This window comes from Anoplopoma fimbria, chromosome 5 (assembly GCF_027596085.1).
Source record: "Anoplopoma fimbria isolate UVic2021 breed Golden Eagle Sablefish chromosome 5, Afim_UVic_2022, whole genome shotgun sequence".
Taxonomy (NCBI): Eukaryota; Metazoa; Chordata; class Actinopteri; order Perciformes; family Anoplopomatidae; genus Anoplopoma; species Anoplopoma fimbria.
Genome location: NC_072453.1, coordinates 9374047 through 9400947, shown reverse-complemented (window position 1 = coordinate 9400947; position 26901 = coordinate 9374047). Strand labels below are relative to the sequence as shown.

General features: G+C 37.2%; 3 protein-coding genes across 6 annotated transcripts in view; 1 reads left to right on the top strand and 2 right to left on the bottom strand.

Moving 5' to 3' along the window:
- Positions 1-2132: 2132 nt before the first annotated feature.
- On the bottom strand, positions 2133-15416 carry ndel1a (nudE neurodevelopment protein 1-like 1a). 4 transcript variants are annotated; one of them, XM_054598823.1, is made up of 10 exons: positions 15345-15416; positions 13546-13642; positions 9625-9778; positions 6677-6825; positions 5806-5942; positions 5495-5668; positions 4873-4967; positions 4608-4753; positions 4363-4397; positions 2217-2307 (listed from the first exon to the last, which is right to left on the bottom strand). In XM_054598823.1, exons 2-10 carry the CDS (start codon positions 13629-13631, stop codon positions 2297-2299), a joined length of 987 nt encoding a protein of 328 aa, XP_054454798.1. In that variant the 5' UTR covers positions 13632-13642; positions 15345-15416; the 3' UTR covers positions 2217-2296. The 4 variants fall into 4 exon arrangements, with proteins under 4 accessions (XP_054454796.1, XP_054454797.1, XP_054454798.1 ...); XM_054598824.1 differs by having other exon boundaries at positions 2217-2304; XM_054598821.1 differs by lacking the exon at positions 4363-4397 and having other exon boundaries at positions 2133-2307.
- Positions 15417-16827: 1411 nt separating this feature from the next.
- LOC129091797 (testis-expressed protein 47) lies at positions 16828-23051 on the top strand. The gene is made up of 9 exons (XM_054599491.1): positions 16828-16935; positions 18442-18514; positions 19042-19145; positions 19223-19287; positions 19796-19874; positions 20094-20225; positions 20317-20464; positions 20655-20714; positions 21354-23051. Exons 1-8 carry the CDS (start codon positions 16828-16830, stop codon positions 20690-20692), a joined length of 747 nt encoding a protein of 248 aa, XP_054455466.1. The 3' UTR covers positions 20693-20714; positions 21354-23051.
- A 663-nt stretch (positions 23052-23714) lies between these two features.
- LOC129091107 (rho GTPase-activating protein 44-like) overlaps positions 23715-26901 on the bottom strand; it is a 69364-nt gene continuing 66177 nt past the window's right edge. The window contains 1 exon segment of the mRNA XM_054598578.1: positions 23715-26445. Coding sequence (XP_054454553.1) covers positions 26288-26445 — 158 coding nt within the window. The 3' untranslated portion in view covers positions 23715-26287.

Here is a 26901-nt window from a genome sequence, read left to right as displayed (position 1 = left end):
TGTGGTAAACAAACAAATGCTCAACAAACCAGAATATGTTTTATATTTTAGATTCTTCAAAGTAGTTGAATGAGAAGGTGTGTCCAAACTTTTGACTGGTACTGTATGTAATACTAGAACTATGGTTTTATGTTAGTGCCACCAAATACACTATACATTAGTAATAAAGAAACAGAAGCACAAACAAAAAAACGGGCTTGCAACTTATTACCATATATTTAATTTACTATTGTTTTCTCAAGAAGTCTTGCAGGACAATTCATTTGTTTTGCACAGTACCTGCATTATTCTCACAGGATTCCTTTCCAACTGAAACATACAACAACATATTCAGCTGACTATTAAACATGACAAAGAGCTGCATAAAATCCATGAAGACATCTGAGCTGAGATCTAAGATTTCCATTGCCGTTAGTCCATCATTCATCAATTTAATGCCTCCTCCTCCTCCTCCTCCTCCTCCTTGCAGACACAGGTTCTTTCAGGATGTTGAGGAGCTCCGGGCTAAGGAGCGAGAACGCAACGAAGCCAAGAGGATGGAGGTCTTGGAGAGGAGGATGAGGCAGTTTGAAGAGGTGGCCAAGAAAAAGAGAGGAGGGAGCAGCTGTGACTGACCTCCTGCTGTATTACACAACTCTCTTCAGACTCTACGGATGTGGACACTACAAATATATAACCTCCTGTACACAGTATGAAGACATCTGTATGGGAGACTTCTGTCGTGCAAGAAGCCAAACGCTGTGTTTCTATAATGGAGCATCTGTAGATGTTGGATAATTCACACGCATGAATGACACTGTCATATTGTATTTTGTGTCTGTTTTGAGACATAAATAATTATTAAATGACCAATTTGCTAAAATCAGCTGCCTTTTTTCATGTACTTGCATTTTAGCCCACCAGAGGGCAGTGTTGATAATTTAACTTAAAGGGCCACACTGGTGTTTTTGGAAGTTTTAGCTCCTTAACTATAAATCAAACATGCTTTACTTTTTCTTTTTGTGACTATTTTCAAACGCACAAAGTAGAGTTTTCGATTTTCACACCTTTTTCCATCCTGTTGGTTTCTATGTGTTTCCATTGGGCGTACAAATCAGATGGCAGACTTGCTAGTTAGGGTTTGCTGAATTGTCAGCTGTGATGCAATATATTTGATCTGTGCTAAATATGTTCCCTTAATCTCCAGAGATGATGTTTTTGCTTGATTTAAAAACAGGAAAATTACCAAAACAGTTGGAGCTCTAAATGAAAAGTTGCAGCTCTAAATGAAAATAACCTCCACTGTAAGAACAGATTGAAAACATTACAAATGTAACAGATTAGAGTTTAATTACACATTTTATTAAAACATGCCGTAAAAGAAACCTGAAATAAATAAAACCCACAAAATATAACAAAACAGGCAATATTGCAAATAAATGAAAAAAAAGAGTACACACGATGTCGGAGTGCTTCACTTGTGCGAAAAGTGTCAAATATTAAATCAAAGCTTTTAAAACAAGATTAAACACTTTGACTACAGAAGACAAGAATGCTGGTCTGAACACGACGACAGCACCACTTCACTGGCTGTCTGTAGATAACGATCAATATGACCAATACTGTACACATCATGTCACATAGTTCAGAGGATAGATGGTGTGTTTGATTCACTACGAAGACACAGAAACTCCTTCTGTTAAAAACAGCTTCCAAACCATTCAAATAAAAACAGAGGGTCACGATTAACAGTAAAAAGCCAAAACCCCCAGAGAAAACGTTTTAAAACATTAAACCTCTGAGGCCAAACTAGTCGGACATTTTGAAAACATCAATAATTGATGGAAGCCACGTTTATCCAGGACATCTGCTCATGTGCAAACCCATTAAACTGGTTATTTTCCATTTATGGTTTCAGCAAGTGGATGTGAGTGCACTTAACTGTATTGCTCGTTAAAGTACTGAAAGAAAACTGATTTTAATTGCATAATATTTCCCTTTTTAGATGATATGGTGCACACTTTTGACAAATCAGAGTGAGCTCCTGGAGGAATCTTTAAATATGTGGAGAGCAGATCTTTGTAGAAGCCGGTGAGCAGATACAGTAACACATGAAATATACAGACAGGGACCCATAAATACAGTGCCAACGGGTCAGAACAACAGAGAGGGCCCGGGGTAACAGTACATCAATAGAGTTTAACAGTATTGTGTTGGGCCTTCTTATTAGATGCGTGATGTGTTTACCGTCAGACAGCGAGCGGCACTAAGCCGTGAGAGGAGGCAGCAGGAGGAGCGGTGATGGCTGTCAGTCCGTTCACGGTCCTGCTGCAAAAAATAACAGAGTTACATTTAAATAGGAAGTTCTACGAAACAAAAACGCATCACCAACCACTGACGGGTTAAAGATCAAAACCTCCATACAATTAAAGAGAAAGCTACTTGATTTAAAGCAGAAATTATGAAAATAGCTGATAAGTATGGAAGCCCATTTCTGCCAGGAAAAGTGAGTAATGTCAAAAAATGTAATATGCATCATAGGTGAAAATTCTGAGGTACATTTTTACACAAAACTAATAAAAAAAAATTAAGCTACAATTGTAAGGTCGATAATAAGACTACAAGCTCAAGTAAAAAGTTTAAATTGATCAAACAACTCAACAAAAAGGGAACATAAACTTTAATTATAAATCTTTTTTAATTGGGTTAACAAGTGCGTCTCTTTCATTAATATGAATTGCCCAAATTATTAAGATTTTTTTGTTATTACACATGCTTATAAGGTAAGTCGATCTACGCTTTTCTATTTTATATTCGAACATGAAGAACAAATAATACAATATAATAATTAACCTATTTTCTTTCCTTTTTCTTTTCCTGGCAGACTTTGACTCCCATATTAAGAGACAGTGATTGGAAGATAGAGGAAAAAAAATGCTCAAATTGTCAGATAAACTCTTCCTCCTCATTATAAACTCCTCATCATCATTTCATTCAAAGAGGACGCTGCAGCTACTCGACAGAGATTACGTGATTTTAAACAAAGTTATGCGTTTGCTGCTAAAAATAGAAATTCAAAGCAGAAAGCGGAAAGGAAGTTGCAGAGTTGGGGCAGCTGACTGGTTGAACTGGTTTCTTCTGTGAGCAATAGTCCAACTATGACCAGTATGTCTTTGTTTGGTTTGGACTTGAGTCAGGACTCTGGAAAGAACCGTTCAGTATGAGTGAAAGATAACAAACTCTCAATCTACGGCTGGTAAAGTTTGAAAACTTTCCATGGAAGTGTCAACACAAAACATGTTACTCTTATGGAACCTTAGTTCAAGGATGATTTACATTTTCATTTATTTTTATGATGCAAAAAAATATGGAAAACTGCTAATGAGTGTTAAATAAAGAGTTTTGCTTGAATAAAATATAGTCTTAAAAAGGTAGAAAAGAAAATAACTGATGAAAAGAATACGTAAACAATTTGGTCAGTACTCAAAAAGTACGTAGATTCAACACTCAGCTCTTTTCTCACTACATCTTCTTCCATTACAGTAACAACTGCCTGAAGGTGAACATAACAAGCGCCCTCCTCTGACAGCAGAAGGACAATGACCTCATTGTCTGTGCATCTCAATATGCAGACTCTGCCTCACACAGCCGAAACACTGAACACCGTCACACCACCAGAGTCACACAACAAGTAACAGCTGTCAACACGAGTGGAAGTCTGGTGATATTCTATGTTCTCCTTCCTCTGTTCAATAGAGCTCCATTTAAAAACACATCAATGAGCCTCACTGTTGTTCATTCTTGCTGTAATTTATTCTGACTCAATCCCACACAAACACCGTCCTGCTGCCACAAATACTCACAAATGTGTATTACTCCGCCGCAGAAAATAGTCCCCCAAAAAGCACTGTTTCTTTCGGTTTGAGTGACGTTTGATAAAAATGACATTGAGCATCTGTTTTAGGAAGTTTATGAGCCGTTTTTAGCGTCACTCGAGGTAGCAAAGATTTCTAAGAGGGAATTAATCAAAACCTCAGATTGTTTTAAAATGCACTTTGTTAATTATAATCAATGGTTAGATTTAGGACCAAAACATAAACAATACACACTAGTAGGAAAAAAGATCTATTAGGTCAGCTTAGAGTTAAAGTGAAAGCAGGAAAATTCCACCACCATCAACACCAGTACGCCAGTTAGTGGCCTGGACGCCATCTATCCCACAGTCATGGTTATTTCTAGGAGGCTTGTTATAATAAGATAAGATAATCCTTTATTAGTCCCGCAGCGGGGAAATTTGCAGGATTACAGCAGCATAGGGTAATCAGCAGCAGCATGCATGAATGACCCCGGACACACTCAGGTAACAGGAGGAGCTACGATTACCCAGAATCAATGTAGGGAATGTGACCATCTCTGTCCTGCTGGGAAGAAGAAATGCACACAGGTCTCAGATTCTCCTCCGGTCGACCACCACATCAGACACAAAACCTTTTACCGTTATAACACGGCTGAGGCATCTTGTAACATATCAGACTGGAATTACATTGATTGTCATCAATCATCCCTCACTTCCTATTAAGAGATGAAATATGTAGGAAAAAGGCAGCTGGATGTTTGGTTTCACTCACGCTTTGTCAAAATATGACGTGTGGAGCGATTGCGAGTAGTTGGTCGTGTTTGCGTTGAGTGCGTTGCTGTTGTCGAGAGCGTACGCCTTCCTGGCTTTCTGGTCCTTGGCAAAGTTCCTGCAAGCGGCGAGCTTCGACTCCAGAGCCTGTGGTGGAGACGTAAACGTAAACAAAAAAGGTGGAGGAAAGACGGGGACTTTCCATATCACGATTGTGAAGTAGAGAAAGAGAAAGACCTGAAACCTGGAAACAGGAAGTGACTCACCCCGACTTTCCGGAGTAGATCGCTGACGATGTTGAGGGCCGATATTCTGGCAGAAGGAGTCAACGGAGAGTTGCTGCCGAAACCATTTGATAGACCTGTAGAAGAAAAATTATATTTATTTATTTGATTATTTTTATTTATTTATGCTTCTTTTTTCTGCAGATAAACAAACACTACATTATTAGTAAAAGGTTCAGTAACTCCCATATTCACCTTCCAATATGGGATCCATTGTTACTAGAAAGAATATTGATTATAGCTGCTAAATGAATGAAAAGCCTTAAATATATATGGTCTAATACATTATACAAATGAGGAAGGCAAGTGTGCAGATTCCTACTGGATCATGCTTTATAAAGTATTTGCCCAATGAAATACTTGTTATTCTTAACCCTCCTCTTGTGCACCTAAACATGTTTTTCATGCTTCCAAATACATATTTTTCCTCCTATTTAAGAGGAATTTCCCCCCTCAGAGAGCACCAGAAATGCTCCTTATGTAACCACAAGACACAAATACATGAAAAATGCATGAAAATAAACTTAATTTAACAAAGAATGATTTACTTGCATTATAAGAGGAGAAAAAAAAAAGCAATCAAGGGTAGACAGGCTGCAGCTACCTGTTGGGTTGGCAAAGGCGTTGTCCAGACCTTTGCTCAGCGGGGTTGCAGGGAGAGAGAGGGAGGCCTGAACAGCAGTGTCCATCTTCTCGTTCTCCTGTGTGGGCGAACTTGGAGCCGACATCCTGGTCACATCCGACTGCCTCTCTCGTACGGCCAGCTCCTGCCGCAAGTCTAGAAGAAAATGTGTTGTAGTTCTTCCCAGATATCATCTTAGGACTTAAAAACCAGAGAAACTCCTACGAATCTGTGGGAAAGCTGCAGTAGCTGTATGCTAACGAGCTGCATTAGTAAATCTAGTCAATAATCACCTCTGGATTCATCCTTTAATCTTTGCACAGACTCCAGAAGAGACTCCTTCTCGTCCAGCTCGCTCTCCAGGAAGGCGTTCCTCTCGATTGCCTGGTTCAGACGCTGCTCGAAGGTCTCCAGAGACACGATGGTCGCCCTGAGAGAGAGAAAGAGTCAAAGAGGAAGCAACATTCAGACTGAAATCTCATTAATTAAAAATCCTCTGAGGGGGGGGCTTCCTCCTGCATGTCCTATATAGTCATTACTGATTATTCAAGTACATATAAGGGATCAATTTCAGCAGCATTGACTTTAATCCAGTTAAAGCAATCAACTGAATTTGACCCATTTGCTAATTAAACATGTCCATAAAGATTAAACAGGGATCTGATTTGGTCACAATATTGTCTGTCCTGTATTATCCTTATAATAAAAAAAACTAAAAACTTTATTTAGTGAGGCATGAAAAATTGCTTTTATGTAGCAAACATAACTTCTTATTTTCTTGTTGTTCTGAATTGTTGTTTTCAGTCATTGTGTTATCAATTAATGTTGTATAGTAGTTGTCTGTCTATGTTTTTCTAAATTTTATAATGTGTTTTATAAGTTAAAAGCCTAACGAGGGAGATGAACTGCACACTGGAACTCCTGTATATACATTGCTTTGGTTGCATTTTATTTAAATATAGCAAAGCCTTTTTGAATAAATTAGTAAATACATATTTTCTGTCCTGAATTATCCTTATAATAAATAAATAAATAAATAAATATTTATTTTGCGACAAATGATCACATGCTACTAAGTGACATCAAACTCTTAGTGGAGAAACTATAAAAAGGAAAGGAATGAAAAGTGATGTTGGTATTTTATTTTGGCGAGCCCATTCAGACCTCTTGGTTCTCTCCAGGTCGTCGTTGGACTGCTCCAGCTCTCTGACGTATTTGTGGAGCTGCTCCTTGATGCTGCGTGTTTGCCCGAGGTCGTCCTCCAGCATGGAGATCTGCTTGTAGCTCTGAGCGTACTGATGCTCAAACCTCTCCTGAGGAAGAGGAGGAGGAGGAGGAGGAGGAGGAGGAGGAGGAGGAGGAGGAGGAGGAGGAAGACGACATGAAGAGAGACAGCACGTTATTGATCACATGTGTTTAATCTAGGACACCAGAGCTTCATGTCAGGACTTGATTCAACAGCTCCCAACGCACACCACCTACATGTTATCATCTATCTTTCATCGCTCCCCTCATTTTCCCCTCCGTTAGAAGTGTGACCTAAATATCCACCAGTTCCCAGACAATCAGCTCAATAAGTACCGCCGGGCCCGACTGAATGTCTGACCTACATCTGCTGTTAGTGAGGCGTCTGACTCAACCGGAGCCACACAGCCCCGTTTTAACTCTGAGTCTCATACCTTTAATGTGACGGTGAAATATTTAACGGTGAAAAAAAGGTGAAAAACACAAAGAACATGTTAACAATTCAGAAACGAGACCGCGTTCAAAACATTATTTTCTCCAGTCTTGTATTGTGTTTCAATATTTGTTGCTTTATTTTGTGAAATGTCTGCGGCTGTCCTCAACCAAAAGAAGTTCTTTAATCGACTAATCAGAGTTTTACCGGAAATAATCACACAGAAGCACAACTTTAAATCTTGTGGTTACCAGATTTGTGCTCTTAAATTTCTAAGAATAAATCATTCAGCATGCAAGAGCATAAAAAAACGATATATTGATTTAAGATTAAGAGCAATAACGGCCAATTAGTCAACTAATCAACTAAGAATGTGCAGCCCTAGAAATGTTGTTGATTTTTCTGAAATATCTTCTAAAATATTTTGTTTTATTTTCTAAAATGTTCTTGTGTTTCCTAAAATATTGAATTTTTTAAGATTTTGTTGTTGTGTTTTTTTATTTATTCATTTATTCTGTGAAATGTTTTTTTTTTCTCTTAAATGGTAATGCTTTCTAAAATATTCTGTTTCCTGGTTTGTTATCTGTGATTCTGTGTTTTATGAAATTGTGCTGTTTTTTCAGATTTCATGATTCGTTTTTTAAATCTAGTTGTTTTTCTGTAATGCTGTTGTGTTGTTTGACATTCTGTTACTATTTTCACCCCAAAGCCACCGTAGATTTTTACTTCAAACTGTCTACAATAGAGTGGTGAAGGGATCAGGTATTTTTACCTTTTTAGCATCTCACTGGTTGACTTTTCTTAATAGTCATCCTTTCATGAAAATGTGTTGTTTTACTGAAGACAGTGTTATATCATAAAAATCCCCAAAACATATTTCCAAAAAGCAAACAGTGCAATATTCCTGCAAAAACTAACACTATTGTGTTTTCTCACACAAACAAAGCAGAAGACTCCACCTGATGTGTGAAACCTAAAACCCGACAGACCCTTTGGCACAAACATCTCATCCCTGCTGGAAACACAGAGGCATAAATGAGCCTCACGCCTCTCTGTAATTATGGAGCGAGAATCAGACCGAAAGACACAACCTGATGCATAATGTATGAGAGTCACACGGATCAGCTGCGTCAGTATGAAGCCGGCGTAGGACAGAGTTGAAATAAGAAAAGAGAGTCACATCAGCAGCTTCCTGAGGTGAGATTTACATTTAGATTGCGCGTGGATTCATGGAAGAAAACTTATCAGCTTTTATTTTGTCGTGCGCATTGATTTCAATATTCCTGTGACCTCTGACATGAAACCAGAGAGGAAAAGCTGCAGGTCAAATTAAAAAAATAAATAAAAGAACTGCATCCAGGGGAGCAGCAGCTGTTACAGCGAGACATCACGTCTTCACCCAAGAGACCGAACCTAAGGACAAGTGGTGATATGAGAAAAAAAAAAGCATCAAATATTCATTTCAAGGGTAAATATGGAGACATGTTGTACGACTTGTTTCAGAGCTTAAATTACAGTGAAGTTTTTATTGTGTTTTTGAGTATTTATTTATCAACTGATTAAACCAGAGTGAATTAACTCCACTGTTAATACTTTGATTAATGGTTTCTAACCTGGAGATAAATGTGAGAGGTCACAAGATGACAGATGACAGGAAAACATTTGTTGCTGCACAAAATATTTAAAAAGAAAATAGTGAAAAGATTTCTGGAGACGACAAAACGGCTATTAAATTAAGGCTGGAACTGCATATTCTTATTAGTTATCTTTTTACATTTTGATTAAATGATTAAGCTAAAAGGCGCCACATAAACAACCAAATAAAACTGTCAGTTGTTTTTACACTTGAGTTTTGTTTAGATTAAACAAATGTGTTTAATGTGTTAATTAATGCGCTTTAGAGGTGTTGGTAGGTAGATTTTCTTACCTTTTTAGGAATATATGCTGGCCCCCTATGTCAAGTTTTTGTGCTAAGCTAAGCTAACCTGCTGCATCGTCATATTTAACGCACACATATCTCATTAAACTCACGGCAAGAAAGCAAATATTTTAAATTACATTACATAAAAATAACACAATGTACCACAAATTTCAAAACATTGTGCTTAGTGTCAGTTAGCATAATCAGATAATTCCCCACTCATGAATTCTTCTTGCTCTGAAACACATATTTATCCATGTACACATATAAATATAAATAAGTCAAACTTAAATTGGCAATAACTGACAGTTGTTTAAAATATCAACACATAAAACTGATATTTTCTCTCATAATAGCAGATATTCTTAAGTAAGATACATAAATAAGAAACAATGACTAGATATACTGTCAGTCATTTATTACTGCAATGTCTTCATCAGCATTTCTTCTTCATCATGAGTCTATTGTTGCAGAGACACAGATCATTTTCATAACTCAAACTCCTGCCGTTACCTTCAGCGTGTCGACCTCGTTCTTCAGTCTGCCGTTCTCAGACTGCAGGTCCTTCATTCGGTGCTCCGCCTGCCCCAGCTGAGCCTCCAGCTCGGCCTCCAGCTCCCTGCTCCCCTCCTGGAACTCCAGCAGCTCCTCCCGGGCCTCCTGACAGCTGAGGGCGAACAGAAGAGGAGAACCCGTTAGACGACAGAAAGAGGTCGGCATGCACTCTGTTTTACTTATGTGCATCTTTATTTCATCTCGTAAAGGCCTCTGGAGATCTGACCCAGATAATATTCCAAAAACTCAGACCTGATATTCACATCACCGACAGTATGCTGCGGTCTAGTCTGTGCCTCAGAGGATTTGTTATACTCTTTCTATCTTTGTCCATAGTTATTCATTTTTTAAACTAATTTTATTTACGTTTCCTGACAACAAATCTAATTCAACATTTTTAATCACAATCAAAGTTCTTAACAGGGAGAAACATTTCAAGAAAACAGTACAAATATTAAATATTATCCCATTAACAGGTGTCCATTTCCGCCATAAACTATGTTTAAGAAATGGACGTAATCACCATGACATCACCCATTGGTTTGTGGACTAATTTAGAAGCCTTGAGTTCGGCTTCTCTGCTTTTTGATTTACCAAGTGTTGGACATTTTGATATGTTGGTGGTAAAAGATGAAAAGTGAGCGGATCACTGAAGTCATTAGGATCTTTGGACCTGAATGTATTCGGCATCATTTTACATCAGTTTCTTGTATTTGCTACATTTTGTTCCTCCTGGAGCCATTTTTTATGTATTTTCCATTATTTAATTTAGCCAACTGCATACAAGGCTATTTTTCAACAGGGCTGTACAACGAAATGCAGATTGAAGTCCCATTTTGCTACATAACAAATCACAAAAAAATACATTATATGTGGAAGCCTGAGGAAAAAAGCTGTTCTGATGTCTGGTACGACAGCTGATACTTCTGTATCTCTTTTGAAACAGCAGCAGGTTGAACAGGCTTTAGCTGGGTGGGTTTTGTCTTTTAATGTCTTTTGGGCTCTTTGCAGGCACCTCTTGTCACCAATAACCTTGATACTCAGTAGATGGGTACCAATGATGTTCTATCATTGTATCATTTTGTCTATGTCGTAATTTTACTATGTTGGTCTTTTCTGTACACACTATTCTATTGCACAGCTGTCCGAGGTTTCTTCCATTTTTTCCCACCCCTTAAGGGTTTTATTCTTATCAGCTGCAAGGGTCCAACGACATAGGATGTTGTATTTTGTACAGATTGTATTGTGATATTAGGTTACATTAATAAAACTAACTTGACTTACTCTACATCCAACAACAACAACAACAACAACAACAAACAAAAACTGACAGACCAACATTCTTGTGCATTCAGTTTGTCTGCTCTCTGACATTTCATTCATCCACACAGGACATGTGATCACTGCACAGCTTTACCACAAAGTGCTGCTTATGTAAGAGTCAGTGGATATGGTCATGGGTGATCACACTTGGACGGACGCACAGAGCCAGCTGTCTAAAAATGGAAACCATGATGAGAGGGGAAGTGCTGGAGGTGGCACGGAGCCAGAAAATCCATTTACAAAACGCCTGTAATCAGCCCACTGTGGAAAAGCTCGGCCCTCGCTTTGAACCGCTTCTACTTTGGAAAAGGTTTGGCTGCGACTAATTTGCAGACTGGTGCTTCCTCTTCACAGTTATGACTCTTCAATCAAGAGGCTCCAGTGCATCAGAATAGTTAGTGTGAGGGAATCCTCAGCAAGAAGTAGAAGAGTAAATGTTCAAGGCTTTTAATCAGTTATAGTTCTATGGGGTTCTTTTGGTTTACAAAACGAAAACATATTTAATGCAGTTAAAGCTACTGCAAGGATCTTTTATTTTGTGTTGATTTTGGCGGTCCCTGTGGACAAAAGTGGTAGTGTCTTCAATCACCAGAGTCCCTTTAGAAAAAATCTAATTTTACTGCAGCAGGGTCTGACAGTCTGCCCCGCTCAGTCCTGGTTCTGGTTCTTCCGTGCCCCCCTTCCCTCTAGCGGGTCTAGCAATACGGCCTGGGTCTCCAGCAGCGTGGTGTCGGTGTCGAGGACTGAAGCCGGATTAAAAATAACTATATAGAAACAGACAATCTTCTCTCTGATGGTCTCGTTTACTGATGGAGGTCTATTGAGGATCGGGATTAAACTGAGACTGATTCAGAACCAGTTAAAAGTTCCTTACAGACTTATAAAAGAAGGGGGAAATATTGTTAAAGCTGATCAAACATAACAATCAAAAGCTCCAGCACAGCTATCAGCTGGGCTTTGAGGAGGTCAACTTCTGTTTCCAACGTTAAAAAAATGAACTTTTCCTCAATAAAACGAGATTAATTCTAATATCAACGATAGATCATGAGAATAAAACACACATAATATATGTCTCTCACACACACACACACACGCCTTCAAAGCCGTGACTTTGAAGGAAGCTCATTGTCTACAGACTCTTACATAACCGGGTGTAGGCCTGACTTTGTTTCCTTAATCAAAGCGATTTCAAACTAAATCAGGTGACGTGTTGTGAGATAAGATTCCATCTTGGGAGCAGGAAATTTAATTTTAGCAGCCTTAATATCATTAAGATGTTGAGTAAGAGCATGTGTTATTATATAACCATTCATAGATGTGAGGACAAAGAGAAAGTATTTTATGTTAAATGTGAAACATGAAGCCGTCGCTTTGGGAAATAAAGGGAAGACGTTCCCACTGGAGCTTTCACTGCTCGTCCCACATGTAAAAGAAACTGTCACTGGATATTTCAACGCCGGCTTTTGATTGAAAGAGAAAGAATGGGTGACCGAAACAAACACAAGATAGCAGATCAAACATTCCTGAGGTCGTTTCCCACGGACACAAAGAGACTGCGGTGTTATTTATCAGAGCTTTTGATCTGAGTGGAACAATCTGTGATTCAAATGTAGCTCCAGTTTTTTTATCCTACCTTGTTTTTTTTATTGATCACGCGATCACTTTTATCCGTTGCTTTGTTGCTGTAATAAATGAATTTCCCCCTGATGTGGGATCAATAAAGTTCTTGTCTTATGTTATCAAACTGGTAAAAAAACATTTCTTTATGTTGCTGGCTTTGTGTATGCGGTATTGTCATGTTGAAATGTGACAGAGACGAAGACAAACGGTCGCCACAAAGCTGCAAAATCACTATTGTTGAACTGTTGAACTAAGGGGACTAACCCAGATCATAAACAGGTGTGTCTACATACTTTTTTCGCAGTATTGTTTACGAGGACAAAGACAACATCAGATATTTTCTGATAGTAAAAAGATTTGTTTTCGTCAGTAATGTATTCATGCATTGTACTGGGAATACACACATACATTTTCAATAATGAGAAACAAGAAATTATGTGTTTAAAACTCAAAAGCTCCACTCCACAATTGTATACACTTATGAACATCATATTCTGTCCCTCACACCTGTTTTTCTTTTTCTTAATAATAATAATAATAATAATATAAAAACCATAGGTGTCCCCGACTAAGAATATACACAGTCGAATCTGATTGGTCAAGTTGTTTTTTTGTTCTTGCTCATTAAACTCCTTTTGTTTAAGCTTCATGTTTATATAGAAAAAATGTAAAAACAACAACATTATCGGCCGAGATTAGCTGTTGCTTTTTTCATGTTCCTTTGTTTCAAAGTTCCTCTCCCTGATTGCTTCCTACTGAAAACGTGATGATTAAATCGCCACAAATATACAGTATAGTTTGGCTTTTACTACAATTTGACATTGATGGTTTATGTCCAAAAATATAGAACCACACCAATGAGTTTAAATTAAAAATGTCACAACTTAAACCAAGAAGAAAAAGAGAAATATCCTCTCTGTGGGCCAGTTTACGTACCTTTCCTTGTACTTGAGAGAAAGAGCCTTCCAGAAGTCAATTTCCTCGTCTTTTGAGGAGAATTTTGGTATCATATCCGTTTCCATGTCAACCAAATCTGGAGAGAGAGGGAAGAAGAAAACAGGAGTGATTACAATGAGATAAAAGTTCATCATGAGACAAGTTCTGAAACTGAAACAAACTTCTTCATATCTCTTATAGCCTGAAATCGTAGTCCATAAAAAAATAAAAAACAGAGACTATAGAAATCAATGATTTAAACCACAGCTGGGAATTAACCATCAGAGCGCTCCATGCAGACTCCCAGAAACCCCGAGGAGGAACCGCATATTATTACAGATTTTGAACAAAACAGCAATTTCCATTTGATTAACGGCCTTTCATAAAATCAATTAAAAAAAGCTACAACTTTTATAGTCATAAAATAAGAGACATTATACCACACAAATCTGTAACTTGGTTAAAAATGCATCACACAAGCTTCATTTTAAATAAGTGCATCATCATACAGATTATAAAACAAAACAGTTCCCGGAGGTATCTATATGTGAAGGAGCCTCATTTATCATCACACTGACTCATAACTGGAGTGAAAACAAGAATGAAACCCCTGAACACCAAACTAGTTGTGAGCAGGAGCAGATGGGAACACAACCAAAACCTAACTGAGAAAATACAAAATTTTTGGGAAAACTTAAAAAGGCTACACGTACAAAAAGAAGCTCATGACTCAAACTAAGTTGGACAAAATGTTTGCTGAGGACAAAAACTTTTTGTCCCGTCTTTGAAAGCAGTTTACTTTCAATTGTTGGTGTTTCCAGTCAGTGGAAGTTTGTTTACACACAAAACTTGGACATCTAAAATAAGCACCAAGGCATCTTATGGGAAGAAATGTTAGAGGCAAATTTCCATATTTCATAAAAACAATACAGACATTGAAGTAGAAAAGCAGACCGCACTAAAATCCACTTGAATTTGTGTGTTGAAGAAACAAAATATACCTTAATAAGAATGTTGAATGAGGTTTAAAGTTATGGTCAGAGGAAGATAATATAGAGACGGAGAAGGACACAATGGTTGACTTTAATGTCACAGTAAATAATGCTGACCTCTAGCATCACGTTTAAAAAGCACGTGTGTCCACTTGACATTCAATAAAAACACTTTACAGGAAAGGCAATACAAACTGAATTTAACAGCCAAGTCACCACACAATCCCTAACAACCATAAACAGTTTATTACAGTCACTGACTTCTACTGTATATTGTAAAAAAAATCTAATTCTGTGATTCCACTGAATTATTCAGTTTCAGTTTATATTCAATAAGCAGCCCTAGAGGGAAACTCAAATGTCATTACAGCAGAGGGAAATGTAACACAGGCCATTTGTTAGCTTAGCTTTATTTAATTAAAAAGAAAAACAATTATATAGTCATAAAGCCAATTTTTCCTTCATTTAAACTGCATGATCTATATATTGGCCTATGCCTTTATATAATGAAATTAATATATTCTATTATATAATTAAGATTAAGAACAGGTGTAAATTAAGGAAGCTCTTTAATTTGTTTCACCAAACTCCATTATAAAATCTTACTATTTTAGACATGCTTATATATGCATTGAATTATGTCATATAACAGGAACAGAAATTACACCAACATCATGTCAAAGCTGGGTGTGCAAAGAAAACCGTGCAGACGACCAGTTTGCAAGGTCAATGGTGGTTCTAGTATTTTGTATCTTTACTAGGTTGCAAATAAAGATAAAATGCAAGATATTAGAATGCATTTATTACCTGAACATCGCCCCAAACAGTGATGCTTGTCAGTCCATTTTGCCCGTAGGTGTGAGCTGCTGAGGCCGAGCGTCTCCTCTGATGATCTCTGCTGGTTCCTCTCAAAGGAGAGTACACCCTAAATATGAATATTTTATCCTCTGCTGTGTGTGGTTCAGGTTTAATAAAAGTGTCAAATATTCATCTGTGATATTTTTTTTTCTAGATTGAGAGAAACTAATGTGGATAGTAACAGTAAAAATCGTTAAATACAACAGATAGAACAATCATGTTTTAGGGTGGATTTCCCATGTATTCACCTGCTCTGTTGTGTTCAAGAGCCTCACTGCTGCACACACACTGCGCATGACAACGCGCAATAACATTGTTGTTGTTAAAATAGCACCACCTGCTGGTCATCGACCACAGCAGAGTTTATTTAGATGATTCAGGGGAATAACAAATGTATATTTTGTATTTTCAATTATTTTGTGGAGCAGCTGTATGGAAGCCCATTTCTGACAAGTAAAAGAAAAAAAAGAAAAGTAAGTCACATTTTTTTAAAAGTAATCATGGTATAGTCTATAGTAGAGTATATTGTATTATGACAGAGTAACTCAAAATGTTGTAAGTCAATGTTATTCGTCAAAAAGACAAATTATTAGTCCCGGACTATAAGATAAAAGTAAATAATTTAACTTCCAAAAGTCATAATTATATGTTATAGGATAGTAATTCCAAATTATTATCCAAATTATGCAAATTTCCCCGCTGCGGGACTAATAAAGGATTATTTTATCTTATTTTATGATAAACCAAGACCAAATGATGATGATGATAAGTCAAAGTTATGAGATAAAAACGTAAAAAAAACATTACGTAATGAATCCACTGTATCCAATAATTTATTTAATTAAATTAAGTTTTTAAATACAGAAATCTAGATTTTTAAGTTGTAAGTCAAAATGATGAGATAATAAACAGTAGGTCAAACTTATTATATAAAAAGCCAAAACTTAAACTACCAAAGAAAAAATTATAATATTATTAGTCAAACTTATGAGTGAAGTTATGAGAAAGTCTAGACCAAATTAATGAGTTAATAATTAAGTCAATTGTAGATCTAAAATATGAGGTTAAAACAAAACATGTTTTGCATATCAAGTACAAATTCTGAGATGTAAAATAAAGAATATACTTTTGAATTTAAGCCAGTAAAAAATACATTATTATTTATTATTTATTAAATTACTAAAACAAAAAAAAGGGAACATTTTGAGGGTAAAAAGTCAAAGTAATTTTTACATTTAAATTCCTAATAATTTTGTTATTGACCACGAGCATCTTGGGGTTTTTAATACCTTTTTTTTTGTTTGTTTGTTTTTTTTACTTGAAAAGGTGCAGTGACGTCACACCAGTCTGGACCTTCTTATGTTGACGTGTTGCCAGGTAACCCACAGCTGACAGTGAGGAACCCCCCCCTCCCTGCATACAGTCTTCAGCCATGGCCTCACAGAAGATCAGAAGCTTCTCTTTGGGACACAGAGACTCTGAGGAGGAGGAGAGCCGCTCAGTGACCATGTTTGAGGTGTTTCACGGGGACATGAGAGAGGTTTGTGCATTTATACCACGTTACAACTATATGGAATATAGCTGCCATTCAAATAAATAGTTAAATACATAAAATACTATACATCAATTGAATAATAAAGGAAAAAGTATAGACATAAAGGGCTAAATTATCAAATAAATGTGCAGGATAATGTGAAAATAATAAATATGCACAAAAATAGAAACAATATTAAAATATACATATTTATTTGACAAATTACTTAGGCCTACTTTTTTATTCATTTTTTTTAAATCATTTCTCAATTTATTATTTTCTGTTTACATTTATATAGTTGTATTACATATATTATATACAGTACCAGTCAAAAGTTTGGACACACCTTCTCATTCAATGTTTTTTCTTTATTTTTATTTTTATTTTATTCTACATTGTAGATTAATATTGAAGACATCCAAACTATGAAGGAACACATATGGAATTATGTGGTAAACAAACAAATGCTCAACAAACCAGAATATGTTTTATATTTTAGATTCTTCAAAGTAGTTGAATGAGAAGGTGTGTCCAAACTTTTGACTGGTACTGTATATATATTACATGTTTTAGTGCTTTGGTTTATAACCTAGTTAACAAAGATGCTGCAATATGGGTGTTTAGAAATCATATAAGTCAGTTTTTTTTATGGCATAACAGCATTTTACACTCATAAACACCTCTTGACCCTGAAGTTTTTTTTAGAAGCATAGCATTTGAATAGATTTAATATCAAATTTAAGGGCTAACTTAAATTTAAGTGAACATGCAAGTAGTAGAAGAGGCTGACATACTATGAGGGTCGGATGACATTGAAATCAAGTCTTCATATAATTGTTTCAGAGTAAACCAAATCAGAAATGTTTAATTTTCCCTCCAATCACTTCTCTTAACATGTGAAAGGACGAGCTCTAGTTCATCATCTGAATTCCGTCCCCATACGTACCTCCTCCTATTGGCTTCCATTACCTGGAATACAAGTCTGCTCAGGCCTGTGATTGGCTCACGTGTTCACCGTGTATACATATATCTGTTAATTGCACCAGAGTGCAGCAGCCTTCGTTTTATAGCATCTGGGGAACAATAGGTTTCTAGGTTTCTAGGATATAAGCTTTTATAAACACTGAGGGCTGGCAGCTCGCTAAGGCTCCACTCACTCAGTGCTTGAGAAAGATGGAGGAAATAAAAGCAGAAGATCAGAAAGAGGAGGAAACTGGGACTAGTTTATTTCACCAGCTTATGGCACAGAGGACGGATGTCGAGGAGGATGCGGTTTGTTCAAAATTACAGACAACATGATAGTTGTAGTTGAAGATAATTGTTTAACTATTGAATTCTTACATCTACGATAAAGAAAATGTAATTTACAATATGTCAAAGAACTTATTGTATATTGAAATATAGCCTTATCATCCCTTTGTGCATGCATGTTTCTACCTGTATGTGTGTAATATGTGACAAAGCACTCTGTAGTACTTTCTGTAAGACTCTTCTTCTTCGCCTCGTCCACAGAGGATTGTGCTACAGCGGCTGATAGTGATTGCTCGGCTCCCCTGCGATCTTGCTGACAGGACAGAACTTGGAGGTCAGCCAGCAATTTACCTCAGAGCTACAAAGAGCGCAGAACAATAGCTCAGCGCTTTAAAATAAGGCAGTGCTTTTTCCATTTGACAGGATCCCCTTCATTCTAATCAATAGACTAATCACCATTATACCGGTTTAATCCAGTTGTCCTTCAGGGGAAACAAAGGGGGATGGTAATTGATGTTATAAATGTGTAGATCTGCGCTAGTTGCTAACCATACAGTAGAATATGCAGAGAAACATAAATTTTCCAACTCTTAAAATCACAAAAATGTCCTGCAGTTGCTATCAGAGCTGCTAAAAGCTCTTGTTTCCTTTGTTTGAGTGGTTTTTTTTATAGCTTTCAAACCTCTTTATGTTAGTGAGTCTGCAGGGCGTCCTTTTAAGAGCTTTTTGTGGTTGTTTCTCAAGGAATTCCACAACCCAAAGTTCACAATAAAAGCCCCAGAAAAGCCTGCAGCTATGTTTTGACAACTCGGTTTCTCAGTTTCTCAGCAACAAACTGTTCTGTTGTTTGTTTCCTCACAGCTCATTATGAAAAACTCAACTTCCAGCTCAGCAAACAGTACATGTTGGATAACATGACGGGCCTGCTGTTGATTTATCCATCCTGTCTGCTGCATGTCATTGAAGTAAGTTTGAACTGTTTATCTATGATGAAGATGTGAAGAGTGATATCTTTAAGGCTGTCTGTGTGGCTCTCTTCCAGTCATCCAGGGACGTCCTGGTTTCTGTTTTGAAAGACCTCACAGACCTGCAACAACATCCAGACGGGTAATGATGCTTTCTTTGTTTTGAAGATGAATAACATACAGTATATGATGCAGTGTTATGTTACAATGCAGGGATATAATGAAGTGCATAGTGCTTATCAATGTGCATTAATAATAACAATATTAGTTTGTCCCAGTTTAATTAATCCTGAAATAGGTTAATTAAACAATACTATAGCATTAATCCAAGCACTGTAGCAGACTTTATCAAATGTTCCATAGCTACTGAATATATCTAGCTGATTGTTGCTCACTTGTTTATCTATTTATATATAATTCTTTATTGTATTATAATTGGTGAAAGTTTGATTTCAATCACTGGTCAACGGTTACCACTGCCAACGTGCTTTGTTTCTGTTTTTCTACATGTGTAAATATGACCCTATACATCCTCATGAGGTCACGGTAGAATAGAGAAAAGTCTGAACGTCCCTCACATTCAGCCTGTTATTGTTATATACTGTTTATGAAACCTTAATGAAACACATTATTTCTACATCCCTTTTCAGTGCCTTCCTGGAAGCTTCCAAGGTTGTGTTCATGGCACATAATCCTCAAAGCAGGCTGTTCCAACAGTGGAGCTACAAGGTCTGTAGTTTTTTATCTTCTGGTCTTAAGAGGGAAACGCCAGCTGGGTAACAAATTAAAGTGTCGTAGTAATATGTTTTTCCAGCGCAAGCCTTCAGAAGAAATCATCTGGTTTCTCCATGCATTTATATTCAGGGTTTTCCATCTAATTTGTCCCCCTTATGAATTACAATCTGTAAGCATGAGTATTGTCTGAGTGTTTGATGTTTTTGTCTGAAGGTGCTCGATGCAGATCACGTGGCCGTTAACTCTAACAGACTCGAGGAAGAGGAGGAGAGCACAGAGACTCTGGTATGCAGCGTCCTGTCAGCGCTGCAGAAACTGGGTGAACACCTTGAAATATCTAAGAAGGTGTGTTTACTTTTATAGATATAAATCACCAGTTTATTCTGTTTTTATGACCTCAAAATAAAGTTTTTTTTATCTGAATGTACACTCTAAGGCTGCTCCTGGGTCAGTGCTGGATGAGACTCCGGAGCTGATCGTCTCTCAGACGGTTCTCAACAAGCTTTTGACTCAAGACGAGCTCCTGACTCCACAACAACACCTGCAGATGTACAACTCACCGTTAAACATCACTATTAATGCTGGTAAGAGGTGTACGATGAATATGTTTACTGAGAGAGCATTCCAGCTGAGCCATCCAACATGAATCCTACGAATATATTAGTGACTTTTTGATAATTGTGTTGATTTCTGTGATGAATGAAGTCATTCATAAGAAAGGAAAGCTACACTAATTCACACTCGGCTCTGTTGTATTCTCTGATCGCTTAACAGGACAAGTCATACGAAGCAGCTGCCTCACTACAGTTTAACGTTTTGGACAAAAGGTCAAAGGTGAGGAATCTTATTATTAAACCTACATTATACTTTGCTATGGTGATGGCTCAAGTGGTCAAAACTGAAATATCTCAACAACTATTGGATGGATTGTGGTGACGGTTTGTTATGTAATTTTGTACAGCCATGAATGTTCCCCATAGGATGAATTACATTTTTCCTGTAGTGCTACTAGCAGGTTGACATTTTAAGCTTTGAGTGGCACGACAATGTAGTGCATACATTCATATCCTCCTCATAGGATTTATGTTTACAACGAAATACCTCATTCCCATCGGCCTCAGCTTTACTTTTGTTGAGTGCTAATTACAGACTGTTAGCATGTTGATACTCTAAACTAAGACTGTGAACATGGTGAACATTACACCTGCTAAACATCAGCATGTTTGCATGCTAATATTAGCATTTATCTGTTAGCACTGCGGTGCCTGCAGTACAGCCTGTAGACTCTTGTTACACTTCTCTCTGTATACTCCAGTAAATCTTCACACAACATGTTTAGCAGAACAATCACCATTTTTTTCCTCAGAGGTCTGCGTGTCTGGTGCATTTCAGCACTGTCACTGTCAGACACTTGTGAGATTGTGATTTACCTCGCAATTCAAAAATGTAATCAAGTGTTTTATTCCTCTGCAGAATGTGTTCGGCCTTCACTAAAGCACCTCGGCTGTGACTGAAGAATAAAACCACTGCAACAGATTCATACCAACATTTAAAATACTGAAGAACTTTTCTAGGTTTCTTTTTTGTTGTTGTTCAGAATGCTTCTTTCTCTTCCAAATGTTTTTTTTTAATGTAAAACCTGTTTGAGTTAAATAACATTGCACACCACATTTACGACAAAAGCACACAAAATCCAAGTAATATAAAAAACATTTTTAATAGTTTCAACATTCGGATGAGGTTAATTTTTTATTTCTATCTTACGTTACACTGTGTTCCACTTGGTGACCGGGAGATAGCGTGTCCAAGAAAAAGGCATTTTCCTCTTTACTCCAAACTTTTAAAGAGTCCACAGCGTCACTTCAGTTTGACACAAAGAAATCGTAAAAGATTCCTCGATCACTTGTGTGTTCCCTTTTTTATTTTGGCCCCCATTACTTTAAGCAACAAAAAAAAAAGGATGATTGGATCGCAATGGCTGCATGCACCACAGTGTAATCTACAAACTGTACGAGTAAAAACAAACTTGTTCAGCATGATTTCTTTTTTTTTTTTGCTTGTAGTAAGATTTCAGTGTAAAGTCACGTGAACTTTTCAAGAGATTCTAGTCCTTTAAAGCAGTCTTCTCTCCAATCATGTTGGCTGATTGATTTCCTGACAGCGGCCTCTGTTCTGAGCCAGATGTGCTTTTTATATTTGCTATAGATAAAAAGGGGTTTAATGTAACACAAAAGAAACAAACATGATTGTTTCAAACAAACTGTTGATGGAGAGTTTGACTTAAAAAAAGGTTTGAGGTTGCCACTGAATTATTCTTCTTTTATAAAGGTCAATCTATTCACTTATAAAAAATAAATACAAGCACATTTAAATAGGACCAAAGATGAGACGTATTTCATAGGCATGGTTAAAAAGCATGCTGCTGAGTTTCACACAGGACAATGTCGAATCAAACGCCCCAAACCTCCCTCCCCAAAATTGGTCATAACACACTTTTATTTATCAAATACGCCACCACGCTCTTTTACTTGTAACTATGTCCACAACACACACAGTCCGCCTTCATCAAGACCTACGAGGTGAACTTCATCTATCACCGATACATTCCACCTATTCGAGTAAAAAAAAGGCCTTCGTATTTCAGTGCTCAAAGGGCATGCTGGCAAAAGCTGTAATACTGGAAACTGTCTCTCCCCCGACTGTCTCTGCGCGACAGGCTTATTGTTAATAAAGTTGTTTTTGATGACTACTGTATGTACAAGCCTTGATCTGAAACCCTTAAGTACAAAAACGAAGAGCAGCACGTTGTTACACAGAAATCTGGACAAAGACGGGACGGACCGTTCACCTCAGCACAGAAAAAAACTTTTTTTGTGGTCAGCATTAAGTTTTTCTTTAAATATTTAAATAATAATAATAAATACCGGTGATGGCATTTCATGCCGTCGTGATTTGAACTCAGCTGGAGGATCTGATTGAATAATTGGTAAGAATTATATTAGAGCTGGGATTTTTGTAGATTATTATTTCATTTACAGAAAAATTTGAAGAAACTTTTAATAATTTTGATAGTTGCTTAATCATTAATGTAATTTTTTAAAGATATTTCCTTGGTCTAGTGACCTAACAATTAAGGAAATAATCAGCATATTAATTTATAATGAAAATAATTGTTAGTTGCAGCCCTTAATTATAGAAAACGTGTTCAAATTTTTTACGTTGTTTATAATAACATCTATCATATTTATAGCATGGGGGAAAACTAACTGTGTAGATCTTTGTGTTTAGTCACGCTGTGAACTTTGATTTTTCAAACTAAAAGACAGCAATGCAGCAGTTTCCCTGCAGAGTCTCTTTTAACCTCTTAAACCCTGCTGGATCATGTGATTGATCCGTTATTACAGCTGCAGGTTGAGTGCAAAATAATTAGTTCTTATTATTATTATTTTAAATTCTTAACGAGATCCCAACATTTTTTTGAAATATCTAACACGCCAAGTTGCACTGTTGGAAAATGTATAAAATGGTGCACAGGACATATTGAATTTTCCATCAAATGGAACAAGCAAAATAAAAAATAAAAATGCAACATTATTAAATGCTGTGGACATTTTTTTTTTAACTGCATAATTAAAATCAGGGTTCAAGAGGTTAATTCTGCAACAAGAGCACGATCAGCTGTTTCTATTAAGAAAATCTACTACATTTTACTTGATGTTATTTAGTGTGAATGTGGCAATATTGTGCTACAACCAGCGACATTATAATATTATATAATGCTCATTATTTATATTTTTCAATACAGCATTTTCATATATCTATATATATATATTTAAATTTCTCCCCTGCCACTATATACAGAACACGTATGTACAGAGGCTCCGGTATTTACACAAGTCCTGTGAATCATATCGCACTTTAAAGAAAAGAGGATGGCAGAGCAGCACAGTGACTTTGAGGCCATGTGAAGTGGATGTTCTCAGGACCAAATGAAGTCTTTCAAATCTGGACAGGTCTCAACAAAACCCACCACAAGGCAAATAACAAACTGCTGCTGTCGTATGCAAACCTTGTTACTCCAGTTTTATTGATTTTTCAAGTTTGTCTCTTAAAACCTCCTGACTCCTGATAAAAGGTTTCGATGCGACAGCAGAGAGAAATTCTGGTCCCGTGTTTAAACCTTTTTTTTTTTTTTTTTTAAATCCTCACATGAGATTCACAATCACAACTCTTCAGACCTAGTAAAAAGTATTCAGAAATATATCTGTATAAATACTCTCATCAAAATAAACACATATACACATATCTTTGCACTTGCCTCTGGTTCACTTATATAGACCAAAAAATATCAGCATCATCAGACAGGGTTTCCTATAAACTGCAATGGGGAGGTGGCAGAAACTGAAAGTGCTCCGTCAGAAAGAAAAGTGTGCTTGTTTTGCCATAGAGGCTTTTTTTTGTTGTTGTTGACAAAAATAGCACCTTTTTTTCTGGGAGTGTGACTGTTTTCAGTTCTTTGTTTTGATATGATGGGATGTTATAATACCTCAGGGCAGGAGGACAACGACTTATCAAGGATGATTCTCCAGAACGTCACATATGGATCCTGAAGTTTGCCACCAGAGAACATTTGTACCTGTTTAATTATAAAAGTTAAATACAGTCTTTCGTTTAACGTTTTCTGCCGGGTGAAGCTAATTCTGAAGTGTCTTAAAACCTGCATTCTCTCTACTGACCATCAGGGGGCGACTCCTCTGGTTGTATAGAAGTCTATGAGAAAATGACTCTACTTCTCTCTTGATTTATTCCCTCAGTAAACATTGTAAACATGAGTTTATGGTCTCAATCTCTAGTTTCAAGTCTTCTTCAATACAACATGATGTTCATTTAGTAAATGATGGTCCAGTTAGAGTCAAATAGACCATAATGCAGAGTATGCTTTAGGGCGGGGCTACTGTGATTGACAGTTCTCTACCAGAGATGTATATGGCGTCTTACGTCCTTCCTCCGCATTCCAAATATGATCACTTCCGTTAATTGGTTGCTAAAAAAAACAACATGGCTGCAGCCGTAACCCAAGATTGAGACAGCGAAATTGCCGAATTTGAGGCTTCAAAACAACTTTATAAATACAGTCTATGCAGGGAACCTTTAATCAAAGTCAACCCACAGAGCAGCAGCAGGAGCTCTAATTGGCCAAACACTCCTTCCAGTACATATGAAGCTGGACAATCAAAAATAATTGAGAATAATTTGAGCAAATGTTCTGGTGGCACACTCCAGGCGTCATAAATTCTCTGCAGATTAAGCTCCAGGTTCTTCAAAATGTAATTACTCGATATGGGAAAATGAAAAATCCAACGCAGCTTTGCATGCTGAAAAGATAAGGTGTAGTCACATCGAATTTTTCCTTTTCCCTTTAACATTCTTAAAGCCATCCCAGCCCTTTTATTTTGTACCTATTTATATATATCTCTGTTTATTAGCGCCCTGACAGTATTTACTGTATTCTATCTGGAGGGAAATGGTGTCTTCATAGCTCTCCTGTAGATACAAAATATGATTTATAATGTTAAATGTATCATATATTCTGCAAATGTACAATATAAACAATAAATATTCAGTGATTTGTATCCTGATTGATGTAAATACAGAGAGAAGTGTGATTGGGCGTTCGACCTCTTTGCAACCTGGTAGTTAATCTCCTAAATCTCTAAAACATGCATTCCTGTTTTACGACATCCAACAGTGCAACATCATATAATACAATTACCAAACACATACAAACACACACACATACACACACTTTCCAAAATGACGCACTGGCACACTCACAGTGAACGCTCAGGTGGGACGGGATTTCAGGGGGGGGTTGTTTGCAACCACATGCCGGAACGTGGCATTTCAAACTGATTACCCCCGAGGAATGGAGGAGGAACGTGAGATGGGAGATGAACAAAAGTGTTGGCAGGACGGATGTACGGATCTGTGTTGTTCTTCCTTTCTTTAAATTCACTCGTGAGAAGCAGCAGAGAGCACTCAATCCTCCCAGCAGCCTGTTTCCAGTCTCGTGTGTGAAGTTAAAGGCAATATTGCAAGTGAGTCAAATAAGGCAAAAAGAAAAATTAAATAAAAAAAACAACATAAAATGTCAAATTAAGTGTTTGATCAAAAGTCCCCTCGTGGTGATTTCTTTTAGGTTTGTATTTTTTGTTATTTTCTTAAAGTTTTTACAAGCTGAGCCCTCTGCATCGAGTACAGGTGAGGCTGAAGTGACCCAGCTGGAGAGGTGAAAGGTCAATAAATGAGTGACTGGAGGGGGTTTGAGCGAGACGTTGCAGCAGTAGCCTTGTGTTTCATTTAATCAGCTGATGGGAGGTGGGGGTTGGCGTGGTGTCTCAGTGGCGTCATAGCACTGTGCTCTCAGACTCTTCCTCCGGCTCCGCTCGGCTTTTGGTCGAGTCCAGCAGTGCCCATGAGTTCCTGAAGGGGGAGATGTGGGGCAAGTCGAAGATACCGTCCAGGTCCACGTTGATGATGGGGATGTCCAAGTTGCAGAGAGAATCTGGCAGAAACACAGACAGGGATGAGTGAAGTAAAAAAAATACTGGTGATTTGGGTATTAAAAAAAAAAAAGAAATAGAGTGAAACAGATGATTCCAGATGTGGTTTCATCGATACTGGATGATGTTACACACAGCAGGCGGGTCATCATAAACCATTAGGAGTAAATAAAATAAAATAGGGATGCACGATATACAAGACAGCTTATTATAGTATTAATAAATATGTTATGGCCAGAAGTATGTGGACACAACACTGCACTCATATGTGATTTTTAAAGACGTCATCTTAAAGCTGTTAAATCACTATCTATTGCTGAAGGAGGTAACACAATATTTATTCAACCTATGGCCCACTGATGAAAGTTTAGCAAGATTATGTATTTGCAGTATTATGAACTGTTTGTCTGTGGTGACAATCCCAGAAAAAAATGCAGTATTACAGTTTGTCCCCATTG